The 14,029-nt window shown below is 36.1% G+C and overlaps 1 protein-coding gene across 1 annotated transcript; it reads right to left on the bottom strand.

Moving 5' to 3' along the window:
* Window positions 1-298: 298 nt before the first annotated feature.
* On the bottom strand, window positions 299-13,834 carry LOC110446816 (ankyrin repeat and MYND domain-containing protein 2-like). Its single transcript, XM_021492128.1, has 12 exons — window positions 13,606-13,834; window positions 12,051-12,118; window positions 11,634-11,772; window positions 10,822-10,920; window positions 9,562-9,636; window positions 9,111-9,196; window positions 7,160-7,365; window positions 6,246-6,381; window positions 5,784-5,915; window positions 4,558-4,630; window positions 4,161-4,274; window positions 299-540 (listed from the first exon to the last, which is right to left on the bottom strand). Exons 1-12 carry the CDS (start codon window positions 13,667-13,669, stop codon window positions 401-403), a joined length of 1,332 nt encoding a protein of 443 aa, XP_021347803.1. The 5' UTR covers window positions 13,670-13,834; the 3' UTR covers window positions 299-400.
* Window positions 13,835-14,029: the final 195 nt, after the last annotated feature.

Genomic DNA, 14,029 nt, shown 5'->3' with positions numbered 1-14,029 from the left:
AGGCAGGAACATCAACAAACATCACCAGTGGGATGTCATACATCAACCTTTGCCAGGATCATATTCACTTAGTTGTAACTCGAGTAAACAGGGATATTGAACATCAGTGTTCTTCCGGATTCCAACATTAGCATAATTATATCTTACCAGTGGGTATGATCAGTGTTACCGGGATATAAACATTTTAAGTTAATGCCTCATTTGAAATATCAAAACAAGGAGTCAAATATTTTTTCCAGCATTTGTTTTCTTTCTATTAGCAGTAAAAATAATGTATTTAGCTGTTTGATGTCAAAAGTTTCATTTAAAACATTGTAAACCAATATAGTACTATGGATTATATTTTTTCTTGTTTACAATGAATATTTTAATTAGATCTTGTACATGAAGTAAAATTATGCTAGGAGGAACTCTCCACAACTGGAGGTACAGAATTTGTCTCAGGAACTTCCTTAGTAGTGTTAGATGGATCTTGGGATTCAGTGCTACTTGTGGTGCCTTCTCCATTTGTTGTTATGTCACCCGCCTCCGCCGTGTCATCTTCAATGTAAAATGAACATTTTAAAAATAACAAACCTATGGTTACGTTGCAGGTAACTATCAACGGCATGATGTAACAACCTTATTTGACAATGGCATATATTAACATCAAGTAGGATTTGTTTTAAATAGTAAATAAAATACTGGAAAACAAATCAAGCATTGTTGAGGAGATAACAGTCAATAATTATTTATAAGAGTAATTTTTAATACATCATGATCTTGAGACTTAATTTTTAATACTCCATCCTTCATTTTCATTGGTCAAAATCATATTTCATCCTTCATTTCCAAAGGGTTTTTTAGGGCTTCAGGCCCCCCCCCCCCCCCCCTGATACTTCTTCCTTCGTTTTCATTATACATAATCATACTTCATCCTTTGCTTTCATTAGACAAAATCATCATTAGAACATATTCCTGGGTGAGAAAACATCAATAAACAAGGTAGAGTAAAAAAATTATAATAAGAGCAATCCATGGTCCCCCATCTCAGGACAAACTGCGATGTCAAAAAAGAATGAAGAGCAATATATCTGTACACAATGGGACACAAGACCTGATCCCCACACTTGGCTATCTTATAAACCATCCCCCAAAGTGTAACAAAGGAACAAACAGACATAACTTTATAAACAGTGGGGTAAAAGACCGGATTTTTGTAAGTGACCAACCCCCGTCCTAAGAGGTAAATCACATCAAATTGTAATTCGTGTACTCATGTATAATGTGATGAGCTAAGGCATCCATAAATATATATAATCAATTTGATAATTTTCAGATGTTCCAGACAAAAATGACGAAAAATGAACAAAGGGCCCTAACTATGCATAAGTACAGTGTCAGGTCCCTTACGATTACATGACGCTTTGTCATCCCAAGAGGTACTCACATACAAAATCTGGCTAACATAGGTGATGCAGTCTGTAGGTTATGTCCCCGTGATACAGTCTGTAAGTTATGTCCCCGTGATACAGTATGTAAGTTATGTCCCCTTGATACAGTATGTAAGTTATGTCCCCGTGATACAGTCTGTAAGTTATGTCCCTGTGATACAGTATGTTAGTTATGTCCCCTTGATACAGTATGTAAGTTATGTCCCCATGATACAGTATGTAAGTTATGTCCCCGTAATACAGAATGTAAGTTATGTCCCCGAAATACAGTATGTAAGTTATGTCCCCGTGATACCGTATGTAAGTTATGTCCCCGTGATACAGTATGTAGGGTACGTCCCCGTAATACAGTATGTAAGTTATGTCCTCGTGATACAGTATGTAAGTTATGTCCCCGTGCTACAGTATGTAAGTTATGTCCCCGTGATACACTATGTAAGGTACGTCCCCGTGATACAGTATGCAAGTTATGTCCCCGTGATACAGTATGTAAGGCACGTCCCCGTGATACAGTATGTAAGTTATGTCCCAGTGATACAGTATGTAAGTTATGTCCCGTGATACAGTATGTAAGTTATGTCCCCGCGATACAGTATGTAAGGTACGTCCCCGTGATAGAGTATGTAAGTTATGTCCCCGTGATACAGTATTTAAGTTATGTCCCCGTAATACAGTATGTAAGTTATATCCCCGTGATACAGTATGTAAGGTACGTCCCCGCGATACAGTATGTAAGTTATGTCCCCGTGATATAGTATGTAAGGTACGTCCCCGTGATACAGTATTTAAGTTATGTCCCCGTAATACAGTATGTAAGTTATATCCCCGTGATACAGTATGTAAGGTACGTCCCCGCGATACAGTATGTAAGTTATGTCCCCGTGATATAGTATGTAAGGTACGTCCCCGTGATACAGTATTTAAGTTATGTCCCCGTAATACAGTATGTAAGTTATGTCCTCGTGATACAGTATGTAAGTTATGTCCCCGTAATCCAGTATGTAAGTTATGTCCCTGTGATACAGTATGTAAGTTATGTCCCCGTAATACAGTAAGTAAGTTATGTCCCTGTGATACAGTATGTAAGTTATGTCCCCTTGATACAGTATGTCAGTTATGTCCCCGTGATACAGTCTGTAAGTTATGTCCCTGTGATACAGTATGTAAGTTATGTCCCCCTGATACAGTCTGTAAGTTATGTCCCCGTGATAAAGTATGTAAGTTATGTCCCCGTGATACAGTATGGAAGGGGCGTCCCCGTGATACAGTATGTAAGTTATGTCCACGTAATACAGTATGTAAGTTATGTCCCCGTGATACAATATGCAAGGTACGTCCCCGTGATACAGTATGTAAGTTATGTCCACGTAATACAGTATGTAAGTTATGTCCCCGTGATCCAGTATGTAAGTTATGTCCCCGTGATACAGTCTGTAAGGTACGTCCCCGTGATACAGTATGTAAGTTATGTCCCCGTGCTACAGTATGTAAGTTATGTCCCCGTGATACAGCATGTAAGTTATGTCCCCGTGATACAGTATGTAATGTACGTCCCCGTGATACAGTATGTAAGTTATATCCCCGTGATACAGTATGTAAGGTACGTCCCAGTGATACAGTATGTAAGTTATGTCCCGTGATTCAGTATGTAAGTTATGTCCCCGTAATACAGTATGTAAGTTATATCCCCGTGATACAGTATGTAAGGTACGTCCCAGTGATACAGTATGTAAGTTATGTCCCGTGATACAGTATGTAAGTTATGTCCCCGTAATCCAGTATGTAAGTTATGTCCCTGTGATACAGTATGTAAGGTATGTCCCCGTGATACAGTATGTAAGTTATGTTCCCGTGATGCAGTATGTAAGTTATGTCCCCGTGATACAGTCTGTAAGTTATGTCCCTGTGATACAGTATGTTAGTTATGTCCCCTTGATACAGTATGTAAGTTATGTCCCAATGATACAGTATGTAAGTTATGTCCCCGTGATCCAGTATGTAAGTTATGTCCCCGTGATACAGTCTGTAAGGTACGTCCCCGTGATACAGTATGTAATTTATGTCCCCGTGATACAGTATGTAACTTATGTCCCCCTGATACAGTCTGTAAGTTATGTCCCCGTGATAAAGTATGTAAGTTATGTCCCCGTGATACAGTATTTAAGTTATGTCCCCGTAATACAGTATGTAAGTTACGTCCCCGTGATACAGTCTGTAAGTTATGTCCCCTTGATACAGTATGTTAGTTATGTCCCCTTGATACAGTATGTAAGTTATGTCCTCGTGATACAGTATGTAAGTTATGTCCCCGTGGTACAGTATGTAAGTTATGTCCCCCTGATACAGTCTGTAAGTTATGTCCCCGTGATACAGTATGTAATGTACGTCCCCGTGATACAGTATGTAAGTTATGTCCCCCGTGATACAGTATGTAAGGTACGTCCCCGTGATACGGTATGTAAGTTATGTCCCCGTGATACAGTATGTAAGTTATGTCCCCAACAAAGTGAGCACTGACTGACTGACAAAGTGCTAACCACAGTTTCCTTCAGTAGCACAGATGGGGGACTGTTAAAAGCTGTATCAAAATTAGTGACAGACTTCATCTCCAAAAGCATCTCTCAAACGTATATTCCAATATATTGCTAAATTCTCAAAACAACAACAATGAAATAGATAATTTCTATGTTTTGAAAAATGGATGCACTCATTGGAAGGACTCCATACCACCATTTTGAATTTTGGACTCTGAGAGCTTCCTTTGAATTTCCTCTTCTTCCTTTTTTGCTTTTTCTTTTTCCTCCTCTTCTTTCTTAAACTTTTCTATGCGTACATATTCTTCTACAAAAAATAAATTGCAATAAGCATTCTAATGAGTACAAAATGTGGCACATACTAGCAAATTTCAACAATGATTACACGAACAAGTACCATGTGTCACAGTCTCAGATCCAATCCAATTATGTGTATTCAGAACAACAGTGTTTAGCCATGGGTTTCCTTTGTTTGGCAAAATATTTTGTTCATATCAGGGTGATTCCAATGTACTTACAAACCTTGATCAGTCTCCCTCCAATATGATAACCACCAACTAAATCATTCACCTGTCTTATCAATGACTTACCTGCTAGCATGCTGCACATCTTCTTGTGTGTAGGCCAGTGTAGCTTCTGACAGCGGGCATCACAGTACCTCACCTGTTAAATATATAATTATCAAATCTTAACACTGGTAAATACACAGATATATACAAGCTCATTTGGCCATTCATACAAGAAAAGGTACAAAATTAGGAGATGACAGTACTAAACATCTGGTTAATTAAAAATTATGGGAAGTTTGAACACATTTTTTTTTACAATAATAAAATCTTTCTAGTGATAAATAAAACCCTTCTTATCCACATTTCGAGTTGTTTGAAAACAAAATCTGAGTACTGAATTCGCAGAATTTTTCATCAACTTTGGCTAATGGTGATAAAATAATAACCTTGTGAAACTCGGAAATGAGATACATTTCCACATCCACAGTATTTCATAATTGAGAAACAGGTTTCACTAATGATGTGTGACTGTTGTAGTCTACTGACAATTTGTACATACATATGTCATATGTTATCATTAATAAAGTTTCTGTACTAGTAAACATACACACACCAACTAAACAATTTTAGGTCCTGAAAACGTAACAGCCCATCAGTATAGATTGTGGAACGTTCATGTCACATCGCAGACAGAACAAACATGTGTGTCATGATACTACTGTGTATACAATTTATAATCGTGACTTGGCCACCAATCCTTGATTTATAACTTAATTCATATGTTACCTGCACTTGTGCTAAAACAAACAGGGTTGACAAGGAGGTAGGTGCAACTAATTAACCCATAATTGCAGTTTCAATCCACCCTCCCCATTCTTATTCCAGAAAACAAGTACTGCTTTGTGACCTACTTACTGGCTTCTTCATCATGATTAAATGCAAAATGAACTTGGTAATCAAAACGTAAGTAAATTATACATCAATGTCTTTAGACTGTTTTATAATTTTATGTCATATCCAACAAGATTGACAATATTTATTTTACTCTGTTATTTTGACAGGAGGTTTACTGTTAGAGAAAAGAGAATCTTTCCCTTCCTTGAGGGACAGAAATCTGTTACTTGACGGTTGTTTTTTTGTTGTGCAACCATGGCCAGAGACTCTTACACAATCCACACAAGGGTAGAACCTTCTCACTATTTCAGTAAGGAGAACACAGGAAAAATGTGAATATTTCTGCACTTGTTAATATGATTATCTAAAAAGTGCTTAAAGAAGGCAAATGATTAAATTTTGAAACAACTTGCCATTTTACAAGCAGAACATTTCTTTTCTGCATATAGTTCTCCACAAGTACCACAAATATCATCCGCATCAAAGGTCATACGGTGACCATTAATTCCTTGGGTTAGCACCGTCAGACCACTCGGGCTATCTCCCTGTCCAAAAAAAACATTCTGAGTTAATGCATATTAATGGAATTCAATTTAACATGTACACAAATAATTGAGAACAATACACCAACAAGCTTGATTAACCCATTTATCTTAGTTCCTAGTTGGTTATCTTTATTATCTCCCTTGATATAACCGTAAACAATTTTGAAAAGCAGTCCTCAGTAAAATATTAACTCTAACAGAAATAAGAAAAAAAGTGTTCCTAAATTAACAGGTTTGTGTGACAAATATGCAATAGAATGTGATGTTTTCAATGGTTTGCTATCAAAGTTAGGGCCTTCCAAATGATGCTACAAGTAATCGAGCACTTACGATTTTGACTGCAGCGAGAGTTCTGACGAGCTGTTGTAGCAGTTGAGAATCTCCGTAAGGAAACTCCCTCAGCATCTGTCGGATCAATCGCTCTTGTATCTCAGAGAAACCATCCTCGTCCCGTCCCTTCACCAATCTACATAATAATAAACCTGAGATTTGTTGGTGTTTTTAACAGCAAATTTGTTCTCACCTAAATATAATGCATTTCTCTAACTGTTTTAAAGTATTCATCATTAGCGTAAGTATCTTTGTCTATGTAACTTTGAGGTAAATATTATTCTACATGTGCAACATTGGTACAGTACCCTATGTGATATTAAATCTTCATCTTTAATAAAATTAAGTGGTTAAAATATATTTTAGGGGAGGGTTGGGGGGTAATACATGAATTAAAGAACAGGTTGCAGTCCTCTTGTATGCCATGAAAAGTTGTAAGTCTGGTGTAGACTTAAAACCCCACAAACCTGTCCTGTTGCACATCAGAGAGTTTCACCAATGTATATGTCACACACGTTATGACAAAAGGTGAATAAATTGCCTTTAGGATGGAACGGGTTCAGGAAATCCCTTCTAGGTACCTCACATTGTTAACATTCAAAAGATGATTTGTATTCAACACAACTAGGCGAGTATGGAAGCTGTCTTACTTCAAGAACATCTTACCAGGTGATCCCTTCTAGTACCAGTACCTCCCTATGTGTCAAACAGAGTACTGGAGGTTGTGTATATGTTATGATTGGTATGGGTCCTTTCTATCATTTATAGTGCAATACTGCTAAAACACCACGGCATAGAAACTGTACTTCTACAGTGTTTTATTTACCTGCGAGACAATATAGATTAAACAATGCGAAAAAACTTTACAAATCTACCCATTTATATGTGTTATATCATATGAACACCTGCATTACCTTTTGATCCAGTTGTCTAATGTTTTGTGTTCTTGATAAGACTTGGCAGCATTTTTGATAATGACAGCCATATAGTGTGTCTTCATTGCCATGGCATCGTTAGTTTCTCGTGCCTTCATGTACTTTTCACTAAGGTGATCCAACACTTTTACAACATTGGAAGATTTCTCCAGCACACAGGTGTAGTCTTGTATTATCAATGATATCTGTGGAATCCAAGGAAAACAAAGATTTCTAAGTACTAGTAATGCTGTATATCGAGAAATTTTCGCTGCTGTTAATTTTCGCCTTTTTTGCCCTCTGGAACAGGGGGCAAATTTATCATTACTGTGACCGTTAGTCAACAACATAATTCAGTCTATTTAGGAATTAAATGTGAAAGACAAAATTAACACTGGGCAAAGTTGGATTTCACAGGCAAAAGGTGAACCTTGGACTGGGCAAAAATGTCCAAGTATACAGTATTTTTCCTGTGCCACATTGTTTAGTCATGTCTCGTGATACCATCCATCTGGGAAAGTTTAGTCCTTGAGAAGTCATTGAACAGAAATTTAATCAAGCTTTCAGGAGAAGTAGACTTTCAAAAGAAGAAGCAATTTAGTTGATTTATATCCCCCTATTTCAGGATATGTTTTGGAGTAGAAAGTGCTAGAAAAAAAAGATTTTCTTCAGCTGTAATTATGGAAATAAAATGTATTGACATTATTGACATTACTGACTTTGCTTATTTAATCTGTATGCTGAATCAAGTGGAAAAAAACATCTAAAATAGTGTAATTAGAATGAAAACAGATATTTTACCCATTTTCAATAAATACAACTTTATGTATTAGTAACCATGGGTACCCGGTGCTGAACTGAGTGAAACAGACTGAAATCTAGTATGAATGCATCAGGAGATGGCCTGTGAACTATTTGATGTTTGGTATCAACTTTACCAATAACACAATTGACACATATGTGATGAATTGCTGAATTTCACAAGTGCCTGTGAAAAGGGCAAGTTACCCCCCTTTATACATCCACAGGTTATAGACTATCGACCTATATATTGACCTATCTATGTAACGGGGTTTTGGGCAATTTTGAGTAGTTTGAAGTATTAATGAATGAAAGTGAAGCTTAATCAAGCATAAAAAGGCATTTTTTCAGAAAAAATCAAGTTCTTTGTGTATATGGTAGCAGTATACAGTAGAAATGGCCTGACTCTGATAAACAAGGCACATGTCGAGGAAATGTAAACACAGCGGATTTACCCTACACAACACATGTATACATGTATATATATTCTTAAACTGCATTACATTTACATTACAAATAAAGTACTGAGAAGTGTATAAACCCCTTTTTTCTATGTATGTCACTTGTGTGAAAACCATGGCTACCACATCAAAAATTACCAAAAAAAGCCAAAAATTGCTATTTTTAACCAAAAATTTGACCCCCGCAACTAGTATTTTTTGTTACTAAGCTCTGTCTGAAATTAAAGATTACCTACCTGGTTGCAGAATTACCTGGGTCACAGTAAAGTTGTAAAACTTGATTTTTTGCAATTTTGTGTCGTGTGCTGTTGTCAAAATTTTACCTCCTGTAAAGCTAGCTTTAAATGTGTACGCACCCATTCCGATTATGGCCAAAATTTCATTCTCGAACCAAAAAAATCTTCTTTCTTTTTTACAAATGTGAAGCTCACATAGCCCACTTCATCATGCTTATACCAATTTTAGTACAGTTTTATTTTTATATTTTTTTTTACATATCATTATACAGGGGTTAGCCATTTAACAAAAATATCACCCATGGCCACAACCCTCTACTGTATACTGCTACCTTAGTATCAACCCAAAACATGACAGGACTTGATCTATATCATCTCAAGGTCACACAGCTTGTACTTATCCAGACAATGTTCCCTAGCATTTCTATACTAAAATTAAACGTCATCCATTACCTTGACAGGATTAAGGTTGGACAGGTTGATCATTTTCAGTAAGGCCACTTCTAGGTCTGCAGTAAGTTTGGGCTCCTTCTCAAGTCCTGAAATATTCCAATGTCTGGCATTTCAACTACCAACATGATTTGAAAATAATTAATAGTAATATCATTACCTATATTATTTCAAATCTATGACTACTTAGTGTTTATGACAAAAAGAACTAAAACTGGCAGGAGAACAACCAATACTACCCATCTGCTCTGCCATGAAAATGGTAGAAATGAAAAACAGATTGCAATATATACAACTTAAGTGAAAACAGGCGCAACATTTCTACAAACAAGAGAATTATAAAGGGTACACAATACAACCAATGTGGTCATGGGTATGGTGCAGGATAAATTACCCTTAGGTACAGTGCAGACCTATTCACCCCAAAGTATAGCATACGTTTAATTTCACTTACCTTGGGGAACAGTGTAGTGTTTGAGGTTTTCCCGACTGAAGTAAGAATTAATTACCGATACACACTGGTGCTGACCTGTAAAAATAAAAACATTTTCAACAGTCAAACTAACAAAGATTTAAATGTTATCCTGCCTATAAAATGAACCATGTTTACACATGTACTTAATTTATCATAATGTAGAATCCTTCTTTTTTTCAATTCTCATGAAATTGATAATATATATTTTAACAAATGTAGTTTTTGTATTTCAGCTAAATCTAACAAGCACACTCAATAAAGTTTTTAAAAAATATCATTATTCCTCAGCTGATCATATGAATAGAACTTTAACATTATGACTTCAAGTTCAAAGCATTGTCCAAAAGTCGTATACTTCACTGTTGTCATTTGTATGTACCACAATATACTATCTTTTTGGGAGACATTTATCATGATGGTTCTACATCTGTTTTCTGGTAGGTGAGGTCAATATTTTATGCAAAATTTTCATTGAAATTGTTACAGCTACTTTTTAAGAAGTAATTGAATATATGATTAGTTAACTGACAGATGATACATGGATACATGACAAGGGGCATATTGCAACACTTAACAAGGCCATTTTTCGTTTATTGCGGTCCAAACAGTTGAACCGCTTAGACCACTGTTGTTCGTTTATGAAATAAGGTTGGACCCAGTAATCTGATGCTACTTTCAGGCGAGCCTTCACAAAGCCTTGCAAGGCCTGCATAAACTTTTGCAGGTCCGCCAGGATTTATACCCGAAAATATTACATTTAAAAATGGATGTACCGGTTGTTTCACATAAATGAACAGGCCCCAGGAGACTTTGTCTCAGATGACCTAAAAATCTAAAGGAACAGTTACCTCCCCTGTGTCAGCTCCTTCCAAAGTTTGGAACAAATTAAAAACTTATCTCCCCTGTTTTATCTCTAAGATAAGAACATCACTTCTGATAATCTATTGGAACAGTAACCTCACCTGTCTACAACTTAAACATTGGAACATAAATACTGATAATCTAATGGAACATTTACCTCACCTATCTACACCTTGAACATATTTTCTAATAATTTTAATCTGGTGGAACAATCTTTTCTGTCTCAACATGTGGGCTGACACATTGATAATCTAATGAAAATAGTTATCTCCCTCGGCAACACGTCTAAGACTGTACACCTGAAAGTACAGACGTTAGCTAGTCAAATATTTACAACCAGTCAACAACCTAGTCTGCTTAAATGTTTGTCTGCCTTACCTACAAAGCCTGCCATCTGGGAAGCTGTTCTGCCCACTGAATTGACATGGTCTACTTTAGCTCCTTCCTCTAACATCAGGCGGGTCGTCTCTGTATTACCTGTTAAAATCATTAACAAACATTCGTACATATAAATATTATAAACAATATTATACATCTCTCACACTCCACCTTCCTTAACTTTGAAAAAATAAATTTACCTATAAATCTTATTAGTTCCAGCGATAACTTGACGATAACTAAGGCAAGTTAAAAACACATTTCAAAAACAAATGAAAACCTTTTTTTATTATTTTTCAATACTTCTGCTTTTGTATAAATTTATACATAGTTTTAATAGATAAGTCATTGGAATAGTTTCAACTGCATGTCTCTACTACTTTGACGGAATGGTACCTGTCAATTTAACACTACTGGTCTGATATTTTGCTTCGTTCATTCTGCTGGCTTCTATTACTACATTTGGCACAACCTTTTGCTTTATATCATCACTGTGCTTCAATAATGATCCCCATCAAGTGACTTCACTTGTAGATCCATGCAATGTGTTTTTTGTTTGAAACACTTTACAGATTACACAGTATTGATTTCAAATAATCTGTTGAAGCTAGCCAAACCAATTAAGTAAAACTTAATGGCTGTTTACCATCCAGCAGACTGGATTAATGAAGCAATTAACAATAGACTAGAAAATATTTGTAAACTATTGAAATACCCCCATGCCCACTCCCACTTTACTGGAAATGGAGTTAAACACAGAGTCTACAATGACAATGTAAAGTAAAATTATTGACTGTAAATAGTATATTTACCTGAGAGGGCAGCAAACATGAGAGCCGTATAGCCATTCTCATGGTAGGTGGAATTGACATCTGCTCCGTGGGCGAGGAGCAGCTGACAAAGCTCTCTCTTCCCTCTAAACGCGGCATGCTGAAGTGGGGTCATCCCAGTCTGTAAATCATATAGATAGGAGTATTTTACTATTTCCTCCCAAACAAACATAAAATAGCTTTCATAACTCTATTACAAGGTTTAGTTTTTAGCAATATCACAATAACATCAAACAGTATGATGTAACTGTGTCTTAATTTGCCTTGTGAGTATGGGAGGAACAAAATATCCAACTTGCTATATATGTACTATATCCTGACCTCTAGATCTACATCCGATTGTATGTACATATCGGTAGACGGTAGGTGGTCATCAATGCCCACTTTATTCAAACTTACATCATCCAAGAAGTCAACATTCTTCACTGTGTTTTCTTTCAAAAGAAGCTTTACTTCATCTGCTTTACCTAGAATTGGAAAAAAAATGTATTATTATATTCAATATATTTAAACAAGGCAAAGAATTAAGAATAATTTATATTCCCAAACCTCCCCCAACTTTCAGTATTCTACAGGTATATAGAGCGGGGCAAAATACCAACTTTCAGTATTCTACAGGTATATAGAGCGGGGCAAAAGACCAAATTTTAGTACCAGACATGACACCATTCCAACAGTTACTCACATACAAAGTTTGGCAATTGTAGGTGGTGTGGTTTTCTAAGCTATAAATGATCTGAACAAAGTCAGTGACACATGATAAACAAAGGACCATAACTCTGCATATCTTTTGACATGAGAACCCAATCTCTATTGGGTTCTGTTTACAGTTCACTTAATGTTTTCTTGTATACCTGCATGAGCATGTCCTTTTAATTTCTACACACAGATTGAGAGGTTATTTATTTATCTCTGGCACTGAATACTTATATCTGATAAAACAATCAAGAAGATCAGTGACCTCTTATTATATATAAGTATTTGCTCCACTTGCCTAGAACATTCTTTTCACAGTTTCAACAATCAATAATTATGATTACACTGACACCAATGATCAAGGGTGCATAACTCTGTAAATTATGTCAGATAATATCCAACCCGCCTACAAAACGCTACAATTGAATAATGGGGCATGCGCACCACTCTGTAAATTAGTCAGATAATGGTAGTAATTGAAAACATCCAAGTTGTCTTGGTAATAAACCTTCCTATGATGTTTGAAGTTAATCAATTAAAAATTACTCAAGACATAATGTGTGACACTGTTTCACTGTGGTCCACGCTAAGTCGTGTTTACACAGGGCTGAACCTGAAAGAAAACGACAGGCTAAGATCTGAATAGTCCGAATTATTCAGGTGTTTAGTCTCCTTTTTTTTAATATCGGTCTGGCAACGATTAACCGACGCAAGAGCGATATAAAAAAAAAGTCGATAAAAAATGTCAGAATAATTCTGACAAAGATCTAAACTGATTGCAGTGATGCTGATTTCAGGGATGTTGCAGCTCATGTATAACGAGGGGTCAGGCCGTGCCTAACCAAATTAAATTCTGCTTGACGCTAGTTTGCATTATTCCTGTATAAAACAATATAGGGCCTATTGGTTTTTTGTATTTGTCACAAAAGCCGGACACCATGCATTTTTTCAGATCTGCCTACAGTTCGGTCCAAGAGCATGCGCGGGATTGCTGTTTACCCGGCATCCGTCAAAACTGGAAACGTTCTCTCTTTTTAATTTAATTTTTTATATATATTGTAAGGGATATCTTATGCGACCTAGTCGGCAAAAACGTCAAATGCTGTTTACCCGGCGTCCGTCAAAACTGGAAACGTTCCCTCTTTTAAAAAAAAAATGTATTGTAAGGGAGATATACCACGATTATCACCTCTTGCTATGGGGTAAATAGCATATGGTTTATCAAAAGAATGTCTGTTTCAGTGTAACAGTCACTCACCTTGTGACACAGCATCATAAATTTTCTTCTCCAATTCAGTGAAATCACCCTTCTTCGGCGCCATTTTGACGATTATTGTTAGTCTCAAATGACAACAAAGTGGTATTTTTTTTTTGGTTGTCTAGAATTATTTCTACTGCTTCAACATCTAGGTTTTTGTATAAAATGTGCATGGATAGTCACTTTTGATTGATTCACAAAGAAAGAAACCTTTAACATTTTTTCGTCCTGGATACGAGAGTTTATGAATATTGGACGAGTCTATTTTCCTTAAAAAATATTCTGTCTCCAATTGAAATGTAGAGTCTGTCACACACAATGTAAAACAACAAAATTGGTAAAATAATACTTTATAAAAAATACCTATTGTGTTATAGTGTAAAAATAATCATTTTTATCCAAAACAATCTCAGAATAATGCGTC

Source organism: Mizuhopecten yessoensis, unplaced genomic scaffold (assembly GCF_002113885.1).
Source record: "Mizuhopecten yessoensis strain PY_sf001 unplaced genomic scaffold, ASM211388v2 scaffold3011, whole genome shotgun sequence".
Lineage (NCBI taxonomy): Eukaryota > Metazoa > Mollusca > Bivalvia > Pectinida > Pectinidae > Mizuhopecten > Mizuhopecten yessoensis.
The sequence above is the reverse complement of the archived record's forward strand: the minus strand, read 5'-3'. Positions and strand labels throughout refer to the sequence as shown.